We start from the raw sequence: 19,282 nt of genomic DNA on the forward strand, positions 1-19,282 counted from the left end.
CTCCCAATTTCTCTTCCAGCATCTGCACGGCCGGTGCGTCCTGCACCCGTTCACCGGACGGCTCTTGCCTATTGTATGCGACGAGTTTGTAGACATGGCGTTTGGAACTGGTACGTCTGGGGTTAGTGGCCGGCTGGCGGGCAGGAGGGGATGTGCGTCTCTAACCCCAATTTAAAAGTAACAGCTCCACTGGCTGTAGGTGACTTCTACTTGCTGGCAGGATTGCCTTGAGGTGGTTAAGAACAGAGGAGCGCTCCCGGCGGGTGTGTTTATAAGAAAAAAATTAAGTTCGAAGAGTCCTAGGTGGGACTGTGGGTGAATCCAGGGCAGCCTTCCCTGACTTGGGACATTCCAGATGTGCTGGGACTGTAACTCCCATTATCCTATTGGACATGCTGGCTGGCAGTGATGGGAGCTGTAGTCCTTCCATGGAAGATGCCAGGTAAGAGAAGGCAGATTTAGGGGCTGCAGTGGGTGGTCCTGTCAAAGAAGAGCAGTGTGTGTGTGTGTGTGATAGTACAACATTGGAAGTGTGATAAATCAGGAAGAGCCTGCGTAAAATAGCTGTGGATTGGGGATAGAAGTGAGGACTCCAAGGGAAAGAAGTGTCTTTGGTGTTAATGGAAAGGTAGCAAGGACATCTGGCTAGCTTCATGTCTTCAGTTGTATTTTAGAGGCAAACGGAGTTGTTGGGGAATAAACCCAAAGACCTTGAGTCGGATCCAAATAAGAGAGCCCCTTCTTCAGTTCCTTGGGCTGCAACTTGCATTAAAAAGTTCCTCCTCCTCCTCCTCCTCTCCCTGCTCTCAGGTGCTGTGAAAATCACGCCGGCCCACGATCAGAACGACTACGAGGTCGGCCTGCGCCACGGTCTCGACTTCCTCACCATCATCGACGAGGACGGCTACCTGGTCAACGTGCCCCCTCCTTTCTTGGTACCTACGGGATGAGCGGCGTGCAAGAGTGGAGCTGGGAGGATCTCTTTGATCCCTGTCTGGATCGGTTGGGATGGGACGGGCTTTAGTTGGAAGTGTCTGATACGCGAGGATCTTATCTTGGCAGTACTAAGGGGCGGGGCTTAGGGAGGGGACCTCCGTGCCCCTTCCAGCCCTATCGTCACCTGCTTCTCATCTCCTCTTCCTCCTCCTCCTCTAGGGCATGAAGCGGTTTGATGCCCGCCGAGCAGTGTTGGAAGCTTTGAAGAAAAAGGGGCTCTTTCGGGAGGTGAAGGACAACCCCATGGTGGTACCTGTCTGCAGGTGAGGAGAGGGATAGCATTGGTGTGAATAACCTGTAGACCCGTAGTGGGAGAGCTCCATTCTCCGGGGAGTGGGCCCAGGGGCCGGGAGAGTCTCTTGCCAAGCCCCGAATAACCGCTGCTTCGTGGATATTTGGGCTGCGGAGTATCAGCGGTGTCATCTAGCACGAAGGGCTTCACAGTTACAGAGCCACGTGCGTCCCGGCACATAAAACATCCAAAGAGAGTTGTGATGTTGAAGTGAAGCAAGTAAAACCTTCATTTTTCCCTTTTGGGGATGTATCAGCCCGCTGTCATTTGCTCCAATCAGGACAGGAGCAAAGGAAGTGGTGCTTGCAAGTAGAGAAAGGGGCGTGCGAGCCCAAAGCGTGGTCCTGATGGCCAAACCACAGTTTGGTGGTAACGTACGAACCCCGGGAGATGTGACGTGGTCAAAGCCATGCTATTGGTTTATTTCATTCATTTAAGGCAACGATATACTGTCCCGCCTAATATCTATCCCAGGGTGGTTTGCACTGCAGATTAAAAACAAAGCAACATTTACAACAGAACGATTCAAAATCAATAAACATAATTAAATATCAGTTAAAGCAGCAGGAGCGAAAACTTTATTTCAGTGGTTAAAAGGCAGTATTCAAGTACGTAGAATACAAACTATGAAGGGGCCAGGTAGGCCTCTGGCAAGCCTGTTTTGGGAGGGAATTCAGTAACGGGGACGCCTTAGATGAGCGCACCCTTTCCTTTGTTGGGCAGGTTAATACAGGAGTAGTGGGCACTTAAGGGAACCGGGTCCCACTTCTCCTGGGTAGCCAGGTTTTGACCAGGCAGAATTCTAGAAGTCTTTATATCGTGTAGTGGGGATTAACTCTGGGCCAATGGCACCGGCTGCATTTGTGGGCCTCAGCTAATTCTGCATTCCGCTTTCCTGCCTGACGCTACAGCCGTTCCAAAGATGTGGTGGAGCCGCTGCTGAAGCCCCAGTGGTACGTGCGGTGCGACACAATGGCCCGGGGAGCAGCCGAGGCGGTACGCCGGGGTGACCTGCGGATCGTGCCCGACTTCCACCTCAAAACGTGGTTCAATTGGATGGACAATATCAGGTGGGGTGCTTGGGTAACGCCCACTCCCGGTGACGTCGCCGAACGTGTGGCAAATGGAGGGAGGGGACTACAGTGTTGGGGGAAAGAGCAAAGGGGGCAAAAAAAGATGTCTGGTGGCAGTTGGACAGGCAGCTGAGGAGAAGGAGATGAAGAGAAACCTGAGGGGAAAATAGAAGAAAAAGCGAAGAAGACAAGATGTTCGAAAGTGGAGTGAACACAGGCGACAGAACTAACAAGTAGGGCCTGCAACAAATGTAGTCTGGTTCTAGCAACACTAGAGTGGCCATATGAAAAGGAGGACAGGGCTCCTGTATCTTTAACAGTTGTGAAGAAAAGGGAATTTCAGCAGGTGTCATTTGTATATATGGAGAACCTGGTGAAATTCCCTCTTCATCACAACAGTTAAAGCTGCAGGTGCCCTGCCCTCTTTTGTATCTGGTCACTCTAGTATAGCTCCTGCAGCTTTAACCATTGTGATGAAGAGGGAATTTCACCAGGTGCTGAATGCAAACAAATGACTCCTGCTAAAATCCCCTTTTCTATACAACTGTTAAAGATACAGGTGCCCTGTCCTCCTTTTTATATGGTCACCCTAAGCAACACACACATTTCCCCTTTGGTTGTTTTTCTCGATGGGTTGCCCCTTGGTTCGCCTCCCCTTCAACATTTGTAATACTTCTGCAACCCGGTGCGTTTCCGCTGTGCCTGCTGATACCTCCCTCTCGTTTCTCAATGGACCTATTTTTGCAGCATGGCTGTTGCCACTCAGCACCTAAGTTCGGTGTGAGAAGGAATGATAGGCAGAGAGGAATTGTTTTATGTCAGGGATGGGCTGCAGTTTCGCTAGTGACAGACAAGTGACACCGTACCACGGACGTACAAAGATCTGGAACCCATTCCGATGTCTCTGTTGTAGGGGAACGAGAAAAGACAAGACGAGATAGAAAAATTGGGCAGGGGGGACTGGAAAAATTGCAGTGAGTACAACTATCAAAGACCGAATAAGATTGTATCATTCCAAATCATTCAGGCATCGAAATGCGTGAAATTGAGTCCAAGTGGTGTTTGGGATTATTTCGTGTGTGTGTGTTTGTTTGTTCATTGTTTAATCGGTTGTTTAATCGGTTGTATTAGCTTATTTTAATCAGTGAGATAAAGAAAATGTACATATTCATTGGCAATCACTTTTGAGTCTAATTAGCCACTTCTGAACAGTGTACATTATTTGTTAAACTTCTTTAATCTGAGGAGTGACGCTTAGAGTAAGCAATCCATTCTTTTTGTGTTTTGCATATTTCAGCTAGAATGAAACTGGAATGATATTCTCTAGTTTGGGGCATTGGTAGTCAACTTTCCATCTTGCTTTGATTCCCCGCCACCACCCCAAAAACAGATTTGTATGTGTTCTGGTGGGTTCTTCTGTGTGTCCACGCGCACACGTGCGTTCTGGTCCACTGGAAATCCTAGAATTCTACCCTGCAGGCTTTTATGACCTCTTTCTCCCTTTCGGCTCTAGGGATTGGTGCATTTCTCGGCAGCTGTGGTGGGGCCATCGTATCCCAGCATATTTCGTGACTGTTAACGACCCTTCGGTGCCACCAGGAGAGGTAAGACCTCCCAGCCATTGTGCGCAGGTGGTGGTGAGAGGGGCCAAGGAGCCGAAGAAATGAAACACGAATTTTGGTGGGGTGGATCTATAGAGGCATCAGCGCTCTGAGCACGTGGCTGGGGGACGGGATGGTAATGGGAATAGGGTTGGAGAAATGCAGGGGGAAAGAGCTATGTTTCTTCACACATTTTCTGTGTTCTCTTCACAGGACACAGATGGTAAATACTGGGTAAGTGGCCGAAGCCAGCAAGAAGCAAAAGAGAAAGCAGCCAAAGTCTTCAAGGTGACCCAGGAGAAAATCACCCTCCGGCAAGGTACAGAAAATCAAGGTTTTTGTGGGGGTGGGTGGGGAGAATTAGCAAAAAAGGAGGATGTGAAACACCTGGGATCCTCCAATTGGATGGGGTGGGGGCTTGCTACACATCACCCCACTGGAAACGAGATGGGCATAAGGACATAAGAAGAGCATGGCTGGATCACACCAAGGGTCCATTTGGTGTGATCCAGCTATTTTGGGCTGCATTAATAGAAGTATAGCTTCCAAATCACGTGACGTACTGGTTAGGCCTCATCTAGAATATTGCGTCCAGTTCTGGGCTCCACAATTCAAGAAGGACGCAGACAAGCTGGAGCGTGTTCAGAGGAGGGCAACCAGGATGATCAGCGGTCTGGAAACAAAGCCCTTTGAAGAGAGACTGAAAGAACTGGGCATGTTTAGCCTGGAGAAGAGAAGATTGAGGGGAGACATGATAGCACTCTTCAAATACTTAAAAGGTTGTCACACAGAGGAGGGCCAGGATCTCTTCTCGATCCTCCCAGAGTGCAGGACACGGAATAACGGGCTCAAGTTAAAGGAAGCCAGATTCCAGCTGGACATCAGGAAAAACTTCCTGACTGTTAGAGCAGTATGACAATGGAATCAGTTACCTAGGGAGGTTGTGGGCTCTCCCACACTAGAGGACTTCAAGAGGCAGCTGGACAAGCATCTGTCAGGGATGCTTTAGGGTGGATTCCTGCATTGAGCAGGGGGTTGGACTCGATGGCCTTGTAGGCCCCTTCCCACTCTGCTATTCTATGATTCTATGATTCCATCCCATCCAGCATTCCGTTCATACACTGTCCAACCCAGCTGCCCACAGGAAGTCCACAAGCAGAACACGAGCGCAACAGCGCCCACCCACCTATGTTCCCCATTCCCCAGTGTGCTGTAAATAGGCGTACGTCCGCTGATCCTGGAGGTAGCATATAGCCATCAAGACCAGTAGCCCTTGATAGCCTTGTCCTCCAAGAATCTGTCTACCCCCTTTTAAAGCTATCTGAATTGGTGGCCATCACTACATCTTGTGGCACACAGCTGTTATGTATTTACTGATTTATTTAAAGTATATCTGCCTTGCCCTTTCCTGATATAGTCCCTGACTGCTCTTCTGTCTGGGCTAAGTGCAATGTATTCGACCAGGTGGGATCTCCTCAAGGTTTTGAGCAGACGTCTTTTCCAGCTTCCCTGCTATTTGAGACCTTTTAACTGGAGATGCTCAAGATTGAACTAGAGACCGTTATACACAGGAAAGATGTGCACAATCGTACAGCTGCAGCCTTTCTTCTACCCAGTCCCTAAACTCCTGTCTGCCTGAACAATATCATAATCTCTCTGTGTGTCTTTTTACCGTGTGCTGATTGCTGCCTTTTTATTTACCTCTACGACTCTTTCAGGGAACCAAATTACTCTTTTTTGAATGGAAGCTGGCTTGTTTTGGAATAAACAGACAAACACACGCCTTTGTCTCTCTGCTCTGCTCAATCGTTCTGTGCATTTCTTGTGTCCCATTTCTAGATGAGGATGTCCTGGACACCTGGTTCTCGTCCGGTCTATTTCCTTTTTCCATCTTTGGGTGGCCAAACTCTGTAAGTCCAATTGCGACGGAGGTTTATGAGGCTGGGCCGTGAGTGCGTGCCTTCACTCTTCTCCAAATTGCAGTCCCTTGCTCTAACTCCTTCTTCTTCTTCTTCTTCCAAGAGTGAAGATCTCCAGGTTTTCTACCCTGGGACTCTCCTGGAGACGGGGCATGACATTCTCTTCTTCTGGGTGGCCCGCATGGTCATGTTGGGTCTCAAGCTTACAGGGAAGCTGCCATTCAGAGAGGTGAGAAAGAGGCTGAATTATTTTCTTCCCTGATACTGGCAGCATTATCCCTCCCACCACCACTCTTCATGGCTGTGGTCAGTTGCGGAGGCTTGTTCTGAATGCAGAATCAATGCTCAAGCGATGCAACCAGTGGAAGCGACTGTCTGCTGTGGAATTTTCTGTGTTTTCTATATGATGAGTTCTACAAGATACAATCCCTCATGAAGGCAGCACAAAACTCTGGTTGGGTTTTTTTTACTTTAGTTATTATAGTGCTCTGTACAGATGCTTATTTATCCCTGTGGGGTTACAGATCTCTTGTGTGGTTACAGACTTGATCCGATTCTAGTCTTGAAGTGAGAGTTGAGGAAAGACTAAAATGCCGACTGTTTGAAAATGTCCCTGAGGATCAGAGGGCCAGTTCCAGAATTGCGAGCCTCCCTCCTCTTGGCGCCCAGGGGCCTGTTCCCAGCACACCTCTGCCACGGCCTTTCTGTGGTTCCTTTCCAGGTTTACCTTCATGCTGTCGTCCGGGATGCCCACGGCAAGAAGATGAGCAAATCGCTGGGGAATGTGATCGATCCATTGGACGTTATCACTGGCATTACACTGGAGGTGATCTATGGTTTTAGGCGGGGGTGGGCAGATCTCAGGCTTGTGGGATCTACTTTGCTTTTTCCTAGAACCCCAAGATCCACCAACCGGAACCTGTGCAAAAGACTTACCCTGAGAATTAAATTGATCTGAGCCCAGGAGTTTGTTTTGAGTAGAGAACCGAAACTGAATGGCGCTCACAAATCCTTCCATACAACAACCCCTCCCGGCCACCCCGGGTTTTCTTCATTTCAGTAGTGTCATGTTGTTGCTCTTTCATCCTACAGAAGACCAACTTTCTCTTCTCTTCCTCTGTAGGGCTTACATGCTCAGTTGCTAGAGAGCAATTTAGACCCAGCTGAGATTCAACGAGCAAAGCAAGGACAGGTATGTGTCCATCTGTCCGTCCCAACCCCCTGGTCATGGTTCATGTTTGCCAAATGCAGATGGTGCACTGCTCACTGTTTAGATACATACATTGACACACACAAACTTAACAAAACAGCTGCAAGTCTAAACATTATTATTCAGATTCCTGGATAACTCTTCCATGGGAAGCCAGTTTAATAACCTCTTTCAGTTTTGACGCCTTGATTATATAGGTGGTGGTGGTTATTATATCTCGCCTTTTTCCTAATATTGGGTCTAGTTTTAGGGGGAATGCTTCAAGACAGGAGTCCCCAACCTTTTCGGCTTGGTGAGCACATTTAGAATTTTGAGAGCGTGTCATGGGTACTCTCACAAAATGGCTGCCATGGTGGGGAGGGGGCTGCTTGCCCATTCATAAAATGGCTGCCATGATGGGCAGGGCTGGTCAAACAAATATTCACTTCTCAGCAGACAAGCTAGGAAGGCTAAAAGAAAAGCAATTTCCCCAAGAACCTAAGTACAAGGCAGAGGTGGAGCCTGAGCTGCAAAACACCCCCAAAATCTTTTGAACCCAAATAAAGATGGTGCTGGAGAGCAGCCTTTTCCTTGCAGCATGCCAGCCTCCCCGTTGAAAATGCAATATATTTGTATATATTTTAATTCTTAAGAAATAAAATAAATATCAGGAGAAGGAGGGAGTCTGGCAAGTGCCAAGAGAGCAGTCCGTGGGCATGTAGTTTGGAAACCCTACATCGGGCTACTTTTGTGCCTAGTCCAGAAACTTCAACTAGTTCAAAATATGGCAGCCAGGTTGGTCATCGGTACACCTAGGGGTGACCACATTACACCAACTTTGAAATCTCTTCACTGGCTGCCAATTCGTTTCCGAGCGAAGTACAAAGTGTTGGTTATCACCTTGAAAGCCCTACATGGTTTGGATCCAGGCTACCTGCGGGATCGCCTTCTTCCGTACAATCTGCCCCACACACTCAGGTCCTCTGGGAAGGGTTTACTCCAGTCAGCCACAACTAGGCTGACAACTGTTACCCATAGGACCTTTTCTTCTGCTGCCCCCAGACTGTGGAATGGCCTGCCGGAGGAGATTCGTCAGCTTAAAGCTCTCTCAGAGTTTAAGACAGCCGTAAAGGCTAGTCTCTTCCAGCAGGCCTACCCAGATGAATTTTAAACCTAAGAATTTTAAGATGCTCTGATTGTTAATTTAATATTGTATTGGTTTTATATGCTCTTTTAACTAATTTTATGTATTATATTGTGTTTGGTGTTTCCCACCTCATTCCAGAGGGAGAGGCGGGTAATAAATAAATTTTATTATTCTTATTATTAGACCCCAGCTTTAAAGCTAGGATGGTAGACCACTGGGAGCCCTATGTACGATATATGTGTGCGTGTGTAAAATACATACTTCTGGTTGCTTCACAGAAAGCAGATTACCCCAGTGGCATCCCAGAATGTGGGACTGATGCACTCCGCTTTGCTCTCTGTGCGTACACATCTCAAGGTAATTTACCTTACCTTCATCTCAGAGAAGCGCCCACCTTTGGTTACCTCATTCCTGGCCTCTCTCTTTCTTGCCGATGTCGGAATGCTCCTCTTTCTCCCCTCAGGCCGGGATATAAACCTGGACGTGAACCGGATTCTGGGCTACCGGCACTTCTGCAACAAACTGTGGAATGCGACCAAATTTGCCATCCGTGGCCTTGGGGATGGATTCCAGCCACCGCCCAGTGCAGAGGTGAGCCTGTTCCCAGCGGTTCTTCTACATTTCCCCCCAGCCTCCATTCCCCAAATACTTTACAGCAGTGGGATTGGCCGTTGGTGCTACCGTGAGTTCAGTACAGACTGTGGAAGAGTGGACTCCTCTCCCCCCGCCCCTCCCCCCACACTCACTCACACCCATCGGGACCACCAGGAGCACTTCCTTGTTAACAGGAAATGTCTGTTGCAGCTCAGCGGCTCAGAGAGCCTCATTGACGTTTGGATCCTGAGCCGCCTGAGCCACGCCGTGGAGTTATGTGACCTTGGCTTCCAGGCCTACGACTTCCCTGGCATCACCACAGCGGTGTATAACTTCTGGCTCTATGAGCTCTGTGACGTCTACCTGGTGAGTGGAATATCTTTGAGGGCTTTTGGTCCCCTTTCTGTTTTAAGGGGTGCAACAACTCTGCTTCTGGACTAAACCTGTGTTGGAGAGAGAACGTTTATCCCTCACCAACCCACCGAGACACCCCAAGTACACACGAATATATAAGCTAGTGGGGTGTAATGGCTAGAGCCTTGTTTTGAACGCGGCGCCTCCAGTTTCAAAATGTCTGCTCGGCCGTGAAGCTCATTGTGTGGGGTACAAATCTCACCCTGGTCTACTTCGAAGATATATTTTGAGGCTCTTATGTCACCAACGCCCTGCCTCATTAACAGACGTTCAGATGACGTCATCCCCCACTCGTAACCCTCCCGTGTTTTCCCACCGTTTCTTGCGTCTTTTTCCTTACCACCGGAAATCTGTTAACAAAACTAAGATGGAACAGCTGCACAGTAGTGCTAGGAGCCCGCTGGCTGGAAGCACCCTAAAACCCTGTTCCAAGCCTCCTGGAGGAAGGGAGGAATGCAAATGCCATGTTAAAACATAATATTTTAAAGAGTGCTGGACATACCCTGAAGGACCAGTCTTGTATTCAACAATCCGCCTGAGCGCTAAGGAGTTCCATGCAGGTATATGAGCAGCTGGGACAAATGGTTTTCATCCCTCCTCCATCAGCCCACTTGGTAGATGGCTTTTTTTGTTTTGACTGTTCTGCTAAAGAGGCTAGAAGCCACAGCCTCTGTTAGCTTCAGAGTACGGGGGTCCCATCCTCTCAGCTGCTAGTTTCTGAGCAAGTTTGTAAAATCATATATATGTCTGTGTGTATCTATGTATTGTCTCCTCCTGTGTTTTATGGCTTTAATTTAAAAAAAAACAAGTTAAAAAAAACCATGTTTTTAATATTATTGAACGTTTAATTCCATTTTAACTTTTGTAATTTATATTTATATGTTTTAATTCTACATGTTTTAACTTGGTTTATGGTTTAATTGGTTTTTAGCTGTGTATATTTACTGATTTATACTGTAGGCTTTTATCTGTACGCCGCCCTGAGTTCTTATTGATATAGGGTGGGATATAAATGTTTTAAATAAATAAATAATAAATAAATGTTTTAATCTTGTAAACCGCCTTGAGTCCCAGTACTGGGGAAAAGGTGGGATATTATTATTATTAATAATAATAACAACAACAACAACAACAACAACAACAACAATAATTTGTTGTGAACCACCCAGAGAGCTTTGGATGTTGGGTGGTATAGAAATGTCATAAATACATACATACATAAATGCCTGAGGTTTGCTTCTTTTTGCTTCTCCTTCCCAATACCATTTCCTTTTGTGACTTGTCTTTTCGACGTTAAGCCCGATGGCAGGGTCTGTCTCAAAATTAATCTAGGTGAGTCGCCTTGGGAGCCTTTTTTTGGCTGAAGAGTAAGGTAAAAATGCTGGAAATAATATTTATTTCTTTGCAGGCTAGTAACTTGTGTGGGCTGCATTGCATTAAGGCAGGATTTCCGAACCCTCACGCCCTTTTTACGTTCACCCTTTAGGAGTGCCTAAAGCCTGTGTTTGCTGGTCCAGACGAAGCCGCGATCCAGACGGCCCGGAACGTTCTCTACACCTGCTTGGACGGCGGACTCCGTCTCCTCAGCCCTTTCATGCCCTTCGTCACAGAAGAGCTGTACCAGCGGCTGCCCCGAAGGTCTCCCTCCGACGACCCTCCCAGCATCTGTGTCACCCCTTACCCCAGCACAGACCAGGTAAAGATGCAACGAACTCTCAAACTCCTAGTCTGAACCATTGTGGTGGGGAATCCCAGGGGCCCACACTGGTGTGTGTGTGTTTCTGTGTGTGTTTTTAAACTTTTGTAAACCGCCCAGAGAGCTTCGGCTATGGGGCGGTATATAAATGTAATAAAATAAATAAATGAAATATGTATGGATAAATACATAAATTATATATGGATGTGAAGCAGACAGTAAAACTATAAATATAGTTAGTGCAATTTTTTCTTAGGATTTTTTTTTTTGAGATAGAGTTAGAAATGCAAGCGATGAAAAGGAGACCACACAAATTATTATTTTTATTTATTTATATAGCACCATCAATGTACATGGTGCTGTACAGATTACACAGAAAATAGCAAGACCCTGCCGCATAGGCTTACAATCTAATAAAGTTGTAGTAAACAATAAGGAGGGAAAGAGAATGCAAACAGGCACAGGGAAGTGTAAACAGGCACCGGGTAGGGTGAAGCTAACAGTATAGAGTCAGAACAAACTCAATATTTAAAAGCTGTAGGGAAAAGAGAAGTTTTTAGCTGAGTTTTAAAAGCTGTGATTGAGTTGGTAGTTCTCAAGTGTTCTGGAAGAGCGTTCCAGGCGTAAGGGGCAGCAGAAGAAAAAGGACGAAGCCGAGTAAGGGAAGTGGAGGTCCTTGGGCAGGCGAGAAGCATGGCGTCAGAGGAGCGGAGAGCACGAGCGGGGCGATAGTGTGAGATGAGATTATTAATTGATTAATCGAGCATGAATGCCATGACCGCCCCAACGTCATTATTATTTTGTAAATAAATAAATCAGGAAAATAAATGCGTTGGATTGTCAAAGTAGGGAAATCGGTGTTCGCTCCAGGGTGTCCTTTGGATCATCGACTTCATTCTTAAATTGCGTGATGCCGAAAATATCATTCAGGAAATACTTTTTTTAACCCTTTTCCTGACTTGCTTCAGTACTGCTGGAGAAACGAAGGCTTGGACCACGCCATTGACTTCGTGCTGAGCATCGTTCGGGCTGTGCGTTCGCTCCGAGCAGATTACAACCTCACCAAGACCAAAGCTGACTGTGAGTCCAGGGGGTGAGGAGAGGGGAGGGTTTTTCCCTGAAAGAGGGAGACGGGGAGAGGTAGAACAAGGAGTAATAATAACCAAAGTGCTACCGGAAGCCAAGGGAGCTTGTATGATATGCGCAAACTCTCATCTGCTGGACTTGTTTTGCCTCACTTTTTTCTGCTTCCGCTATCTCAGGAAGGAGCACATGGGCTGCGCAGAGTTCTCAAGCTCTGCCCGCGGATCCTGCCCGTTCCCTGCTCCAGGTTCTGCAATTTCACAGGGCTTTGTTCCCACGCTTTCAGGGCCATCTCTGCAACCTGAAGGACTAAGAACGTATTTTTGAAAAAGCTTTGATGGTTTGCGATGCTGAATTTCGCACCCGGTACTAATTTCTGGGCTTGTGCGGCATTGTGGAATTCACAGAGGCCTGGGAGAAGGAAAACTGGACTTGAGAGGCAAAAGAAATGGGAAAATAAGTAGGGTTTTGTGGTTTTGTGAGGGTGAGTGGGAATAAAGTGTGCTAGCAAGCCAGGGGGTCTTGCCACCAGTGGATCATGAATCCACTCTGGGTTTCAGTCAGACCTCTGCACCTTGGATAGCTCTTTTAGAGGTCTCCACCCTACTGACATCGGACCTACCAGCTTCCACTGCTCGCCACGTTTCTGAAAGCGATTTAGGCTTTGGAGAACCTCCAGAAGGAAGAAGGTTGTCCTTGGCAGCTGGGCAGCTACTGAGATCTGTTCCCAACACCGCCGTCCCAGCCTGGCACAGGGACAGAATAATTACAAGGGTGCTTTCAGTAGATCTAAGTCATGCGGAGGGCGGTCAAAGGAGTAGAGGGTCGTCTACAAAGAGTCTTGAGCACAAGTTGAGGAAGGTACAGTCAGTCCAGCACCTGATCTTCTCTAACTCCACTTCTCAGGTTACTTACAGTGCCTGGATTCTGAGACGGCCGCGGCTGTGGCGCGTTGCTCCGAATACATCCGCACGCTCTCCTCTTCCAAGCAAGTGCTGGTTCTGGAGCCAGGGCAAGCGCCCCCTCCTGGCTGTGCTGTGGCTATCGCCTCCGACAAATGCACTGTCCATCTTCTGCTCAAGGTAACGGAAAGCGCTCGCGCAGTGGGGTGGCCAGTAGCCGGGAACCAAGGAGATCCATGGGTCTTCGGAACAGAGCACTTTTCTTCCTGATTTTGAGAAGACAGCCTGTGGTCCCACTGTAGCCGTGTTGCTTTCCCTTCTCCGTCACCATGTTGTTCTCAAACTGCATATCTGCAGCGTATCCACAGTATTTCATGTACAACTGCAAAAACTGAAGCCGGCCACCTTGAGAAACCCATGTTTCTAGCCCTCAAGGTCATGAAGAAGAGCTAGAAAGGGGTGGATATAGTATGGTAAAGACTTCAATCCTGAATGGGTTTGAACCTGGGGCTCTAGCAGCTGTTATGGTCCAACTCTTTGCAATCTACAACAGTTCTGTCCCCAGCCATCTCACTTTACTATCTAACTCGGTCTGAACTCAACCTTCAAGAAGAATAAGCTGTGCAAAAGAAGCACACCATTTAAGTAGATTTAATCATAATCCACAATCGCACATCGTGGTGTTTGTTTCTTCTCTTCTGAAACTTTCAGGGAGAGATTGGACTCTTGCTTTCCAAGCTTTTCTCAAAAATGATGAGGATTAGGATTCCCCCGCCCCCCACCCCCTAGAAAACTAAGAAATGTCAGGCTATGCAGTACAGCGGTGGCCAAAATTGTGGACACTTTTTGAAATGTTCACGTTTTGCAACTTTGCATACTTATATAGAAAGTGTTCTGTTTCACGAACTTCAAATGTTTATATATCAATTGAAAGAGAATTTGATGCTGAATTCAATACAAGAATCAGAATGCAAATATCTGCAGTACAAAAAAAGCTTTGCTTACTTTAGTCTAAAAACAAACAGGTGTGATTGAGTGAAGAAACAACTGGAATTGCAAACCCTACTGGCCAATCACAGTCCTTGTTCTGGGGACCAATCACATGGCAGTAGCTACGATACATCATGTTTCAAGTTGGGGAAAGTCAGTTTTGCTGTGTGTTCTGTAACTGAAGCGCAGTTGGAGATTGTGTGAATATTTGAAGTATTTCTCAAATTAAAAGTGTACATCATAAATAGAACAATGGCACCAAAGAAAAGAGTTGATTGGACACCCAGGAAAAGAAGCAGGATTGTTTTATTACGTGAATCGGGTCTTTCAATTGATATATAAACACTTGAATTTCGTGAAACAGAACATTTTCTATCAGCATGCAAAGTTGCAAAACATGGAAATTTCAAGAAGTGTCCACAATTTTGGCCACCACTGCATACTGAAGGCTAAGGCACGCTCTTCAGTGCAGTATCCACTAGGGGGAGCTGCCTCTTTTTGGGAGTGGTGGAGACTGGAGAGGCAGGCACAAGGGTGTTCTGTTGGTCCCTGGGAGCGGAGTGATTCTCCCTGCTGTCCAGTAATAGGCACTGTGGCCTCCTCCCCTGCACCTTTCTATCCTCCATCTCAGGGCTTGATCGATGCCGAGAAGGAGATCGCCAAACTGGCTGGCAAAAAGGCAGAACTGCAGAAGCAAATCCTTCGGTTGCGTGAGCGCATGGACAGCCCAGACTACGCTGCTAAGGTGCCCGCCAAAGTCCGGGAGGCAGACGCAGCCAAGGTAACGCTCACCCTCCCCTATAATGAGGCAGGGTCATGGATGCTGGGCAGTAGGTGCTGTGTGCCTGTCGTAGGGGAACACGAGTGGGATTTGTGGTACAGGAATGTGAGTTGGGACTGATACTGACGCCCCGACAACAAACCTATTTCGTTTCTCTTTCTCCAGCTGAAACAAAGCGAAACCGAATTGCAGAAAGCAGATGAAGCCATCGAGAACTTCAAGAAGATGATCTGAAATCGAGGGAAGGGATCTACGGGACTGTTAGAAGATGTTTATCCTGAAGTTAGGGTCGGGGGAGGCTGCCGTTTAAAGCCAAGCCCTTCTCATTTGAGGAAAGAGGACCTGTTTCTTCTTTTCAGCTCTACTTGGTTTATTCTATTTTCGGTAGAGACATTAAAATATTTTGCTGAGTTAGAAGGCGGACTCCTCATTGGCGTGAAGAAAGGCAAGGGATGGAAGGAGGTGGCGGCCAGTGAGGATGCACGGTCCTTTGGCTCCGTGGACTGGTTCGCTTTGGGGTGTTCATCGCTTGTTGACTGCAGTGTCAAGTGATGGCTTTGTGCGTATGTGTGGTGAGTGAATGGGGCCCTCACAGGTAGGCTTTTCAGATGACCACGTATGCAAGGCTTTTGAGGGAGCCAGTCCACACATTGAGCTATGATGAGTCATCATGTGTCAAATAATGAAAAATAAAGGGGGGAACATACAATCCAACCCTAAAGGTCAGTTGAGAGTTGTCAGGGCCATGTTTATTCCATGTCAAATACACACGCACACACACACACGCGCGCGCGCACACACACACACACACACACACACACAGAGGCATTCTATATTCTCTTAGCCAGAGTTGCATTCTGCTCCCTTCCCAAATTACAGAAATTGTGCATTTTTTATTTATTTACTTTGCTATTTCGCATAATTTATGTTGGGAAAGGGCAGGGAGCAGTGCAGGTAGCTAACCCCCACCCACCCCAATCACCAGAAATCTTACTCATCCAGCTCTCGCAAAGAAGCCAGAGGTTGCCTATGCACTTAAAAATAAACTTGGTTTTTATCATGCATGGAAATGAGAATTTCAGGAAACTTCTGTGCTTTTTCTGCACTTCCGCTTTCAAATTACAGCACACACACATACATGTGATCCACATTCTTTCTCTCTCTCTCTCTCTCTCTCTCTCTCTCTCTCTCTCGCACATATATTAGACTAGCTGGGGCCACAGGACTGATCTAGGGCAAACGTTCACACGTGGTGTTCTCTCTTGCACTTACGTAGTGTGGCCATGTAGCATTTCTCATGTTGCAGGACAGAACACAGGTATCATGCTCACACAAGTGGGGAAATTAACTTACCCTCCTATTCCAAACCTTCAAAATGCAATCTTTTTTTTTGGCACCGCTCCTCTCCTACTTGGCCGTGATGTGCTTAAGTCACAGTAGGAAAGTGTGCCCCAGCCACCAAATTTTACCTAAAAGGTTACGCCCCCTTTCCCCACCTCATTGCTGATCAACGTGTGATAAGTTCATCCACCCAGGAATTTCCTAGTCCTCAAAAAGCTCAAATGTTGAGTCATACCCCCCTCTCAGTACATTCGCACTGTGCTGGCTAAAGTGCTTTTAAGAGGCTGAAAGTATTAGTACCAGGGCTTGAGGAGGAACGGTATGTACGTTGAAACAGGGCTTCTGGACTCCTCCGTGATAATTCTGCAGCCGCCTCCCATAACTTTGCCCTCGACAGTGGTTTGCTGTACGGGATTTTTATAGCCGATGAAGCTTTTCATAGCACGGCTATAAACATTTGCTGCGGACGGAGGTGCTGTACAAGCCACAGCAGGGGAGCTGGCTGGTTGGTCACCCTAGCACTCCCCACCACCATTTCTCTCCCGTAGGGCTCCTAGGCTCCTTGCCTGCTAGCCCCACAGCCCCACCTGACTCTCAGAAAACAGTAACCCTGGCTTCAAGTCCATTCCTGCCCACCGCCAGCCCCCGGCAACCCGGTAGGACACTCCTGGTACACAGCAGTCTCTTGCTATGACTCAGCTCCTTTTCTGAGCCAACAATCCACTTAGGTTAATATGGAAGAACCTTTTCCCTGATGGGCTAAAATCTCTCTCTTGTGGGTTAGCTGCACTGCAGATCAGCAGCTGAGAGAGAAGGCCCCGGCACAGCTTTTAAAGTTGGCACATTATATGCCCTCCTTGCCTTTTCCGTCCTATAAGCGCGAAGTGCTTTCTTAGACACCCTTATTTCCTTAAGATTTGCCACCTCTTCCCCACCCAGCCCTGTTGACACAAGCTCTGTTCCTTTCGGAGCAACTGCCTAAGAGGCGATTATGTGCCAGGTTGCTGTTAAAGACACACCAAGGGGAACAGTTTCTTCTATACGAACGGGTGGGGGTGGGGGAGGCATCTTTTGCCATAGGCTGCAAAATACTTTGGGACAGCTCTGATGGAACAGCATTGTCCACTGTACCTGGGGGTACCAGATTAGTTTAGGGGGTCATTGGACAGACCTCGAGGTGCCCATAGCTCTGCCCTTAAACAGAAGAAATTGGCTGATGGTGGAGGGGGGCGGCTTAAGAGGAATGGCCTGGTGGGGGCCATTGACACCGTTGGCTTTTCATCTTTTAACCCATACCTTTACCGAGGCTTCTGCTTCTAGATTCTTTGTGGGATTAAGATCGGCTCCTTTACACATCATCATCATCATCATCATCATCATAAATTTATTTTTTACCCGCCTCTCCATTTGGATCGAGGCGGAGAACAACAAGAAGTGTAAAATACATAAAACTGAATTAAAAACATAGTCTACATTATTAAAACATCCTAAAAACATCCATGTTACCCCCACCCACCTCCACCAGGGTTTTTCTTTCTCTGGCTTTCTAGATGTTTTATCACACAATCACAAGATAGTGCTGTGATATAGCTGAATTGTGCAAATGCAGGAAAGTTTCATTCTTCCAGTTCTAAACAATACCACACTTTCCTTGATTGAAAAAAAGAAAGGCAGGGAAATGGTTGCAAAGTACGGGAGAAGCCCCGGAGGAGGAGAGTGTCATGTAAAGGATCCGCAAACTACTGTGAGTGATCAATCAACAGCATACAATAAAAGCCTCATGCAGAAAGGCTCTGTGCCTAATAATGATTGTATCTCTGGGTGGATGGGGCTGGGGGGAAGGCTGGTGACATCTGAACTCAGCAAAAACAGGATAGAGTTTTGTGACACATGAAAGACAAGTTTATTCTGGAATCAGCTTTTGTGGACACACTGTCCGCTTCATCAGAAGCATGAGGGCTTAACCTTAAGTTTGCAAATTTAGATACACATGTTTGGGGGTGCTGGTGCTGGATTGTCCATGAAAGCTAATGCCAGAATAAACGTGTTCGTCTTCAAGGTGCCACAAGACTCTTGGTTGGTTTTGCTGTAAGAGATGACCAGGGTTCCCACTCAAAACCCACTGAGCCAACAGAACTAAAGCTAGAAACCAGCCTTCCTCAACCTGGGGCGCTCCAGACGTGTTGGACTGCACCTCCCAGAATGCCCCAGCCAGCTGGCTGGGGCATTCTGGGAGTTGTAGTCCAACACGTCTGGAGCGCCCCAGGTTGAGGAAGGCTGCTATAAACCAACAGTCCAGAACATTCCAGAAGGGGTTGAAGAGGGCTTGTGGAAGGCAGGGCTCCTGGGATCTTAAGACAGGGATGTGCAGGAGCAACCAGTATCCTCCTGGATTCTCCCCAAACCCCTTAAGTCTTTGGGGGAGGAGAGGAGAAGAAGGAAGGTAATGTTGGAAATCATGTGCACACCAAAAGCTTTTGCAAGGGGTGAGGCGGAGGAGAGTTTAATCATTATCCTTTAATGGCTTGGGGTGTGGTGGGGAAAGGGAAACAAACTCGCAAGGATCTTCCTTCCTTCCTTCCTTGCTTGCTTCTAACAGCAGCCTGAGCCACAGAAATGCAGCAGGTGGGGAAGCTTCCTTTTGCATGGACAGTAATGAAGGTTAAATTCTGGATCTCTGGGTGGATCAGGCACCCCTTGAAGGCCAGCCAGGACTGTTATTTATCTATTTACAATATTTATATACCGCTCCCCATTCAAAATTTCAGAGCGGTGTACAAGGCAAAATAAAACAAAAACAGAATAAAACACTTTAAAATAGATTTTAAAAGAAGCAAAATGTACAGTGGTCATTAAGGAAAGGCTTCCTGGAATAATGACTTTTTCATTAGGGTTGGCGCCTGCCTGACCTCCAGAGGCAGGTAATTCCACAGGAGGGGGGCCACCACGTGGAAGGCTCTTCCCCTGGGGGACTCCAATCGGAGGATGGGTCTATGCGGAACCACCAGGAGCGTGCCCTCGGATGACCTCAGTGATTGGGCAGGTTCGTTGGGGAGAAGGCGGCTGGGTTTTGTGGGAGCCGGGTGTATGGGTCTGGGGAGGCCAGCCCGAACGCCTGGGTCCCCCGGGGAGGAGCCGTTCAGAGCCGAGGGTTGGCTCAGAGGCGCTCCCCCGGCCTCGCCCTCCTTCGGCGCCTCCGCCGCGTCCTCTCGCAGCTCCGGCTCACGCGCGCGCTGCTGTAATTATAGCCCCGGAGCGCAGGGG

General features: G+C 47.7%; 2 protein-coding genes across 2 annotated transcripts in view; both read left to right on the top strand.

Annotated features, from left to right (window-relative positions):
* Positions 1–15,094, top strand: part of VARS1 (valyl-tRNA synthetase 1) — a 34,645-nt gene extending 19,551 nt beyond the window's left edge. Inside the window, exons 14-31 of the mRNA XM_063122313.1 lie at positions 20–110; positions 811–935; positions 1,156–1,259; positions 2,200–2,358; positions 3,875–3,965; positions 4,176–4,281; positions 5,802–5,872; positions 5,985–6,110; positions 6,603–6,707; positions 7,005–7,073; positions 8,496–8,574; positions 8,681–8,808; positions 9,022–9,177; positions 10,712–10,921; positions 11,890–12,001; positions 12,911–13,086; positions 14,528–14,677; positions 14,843–15,094. Of these exons, the coding sequence (XP_062978383.1) occupies positions 20–110; positions 811–935; positions 1,156–1,259; positions 2,200–2,358; positions 3,875–3,965; positions 4,176–4,281; positions 5,802–5,872; positions 5,985–6,110; positions 6,603–6,707; positions 7,005–7,073; positions 8,496–8,574; positions 8,681–8,808; positions 9,022–9,177; positions 10,712–10,921; positions 11,890–12,001; positions 12,911–13,086; positions 14,528–14,677; positions 14,843–14,911 (2,127 nt within the window). The 3' untranslated portion in view covers positions 14,912–15,094. The remainder of the gene's footprint in view (positions 1–19; positions 111–810; positions 936–1,155; positions 1,260–2,199; positions 2,359–3,874; positions 3,966–4,175; positions 4,282–5,801; positions 5,873–5,984; positions 6,111–6,602; positions 6,708–7,004; positions 7,074–8,495; positions 8,575–8,680; positions 8,809–9,021; positions 9,178–10,711; positions 10,922–11,889; positions 12,002–12,910; positions 13,087–14,527; positions 14,678–14,842) is intronic.
* A 3,950-nt stretch (positions 15,095–19,044) lies between these two features.
* Positions 19,045–19,282, top strand: part of VWA7 (von Willebrand factor A domain containing 7) — a 41,205-nt gene continuing 40,967 nt past the window's right edge. Inside the window, exon 1 of the mRNA XM_063122316.1 lies at positions 19,045–19,061. The gene's annotated coding sequence lies outside the window, so the exon portion shown is untranslated. The remainder of the gene's footprint in view (positions 19,062–19,282) is intronic.

This window comes from Elgaria multicarinata, chromosome 3 (genome assembly GCF_023053635.1).
Source record: "Elgaria multicarinata webbii isolate HBS135686 ecotype San Diego chromosome 3, rElgMul1.1.pri, whole genome shotgun sequence".
Classification (NCBI taxonomy): Eukaryota; Metazoa; Chordata; class Lepidosauria; order Squamata; family Anguidae; genus Elgaria; species Elgaria multicarinata.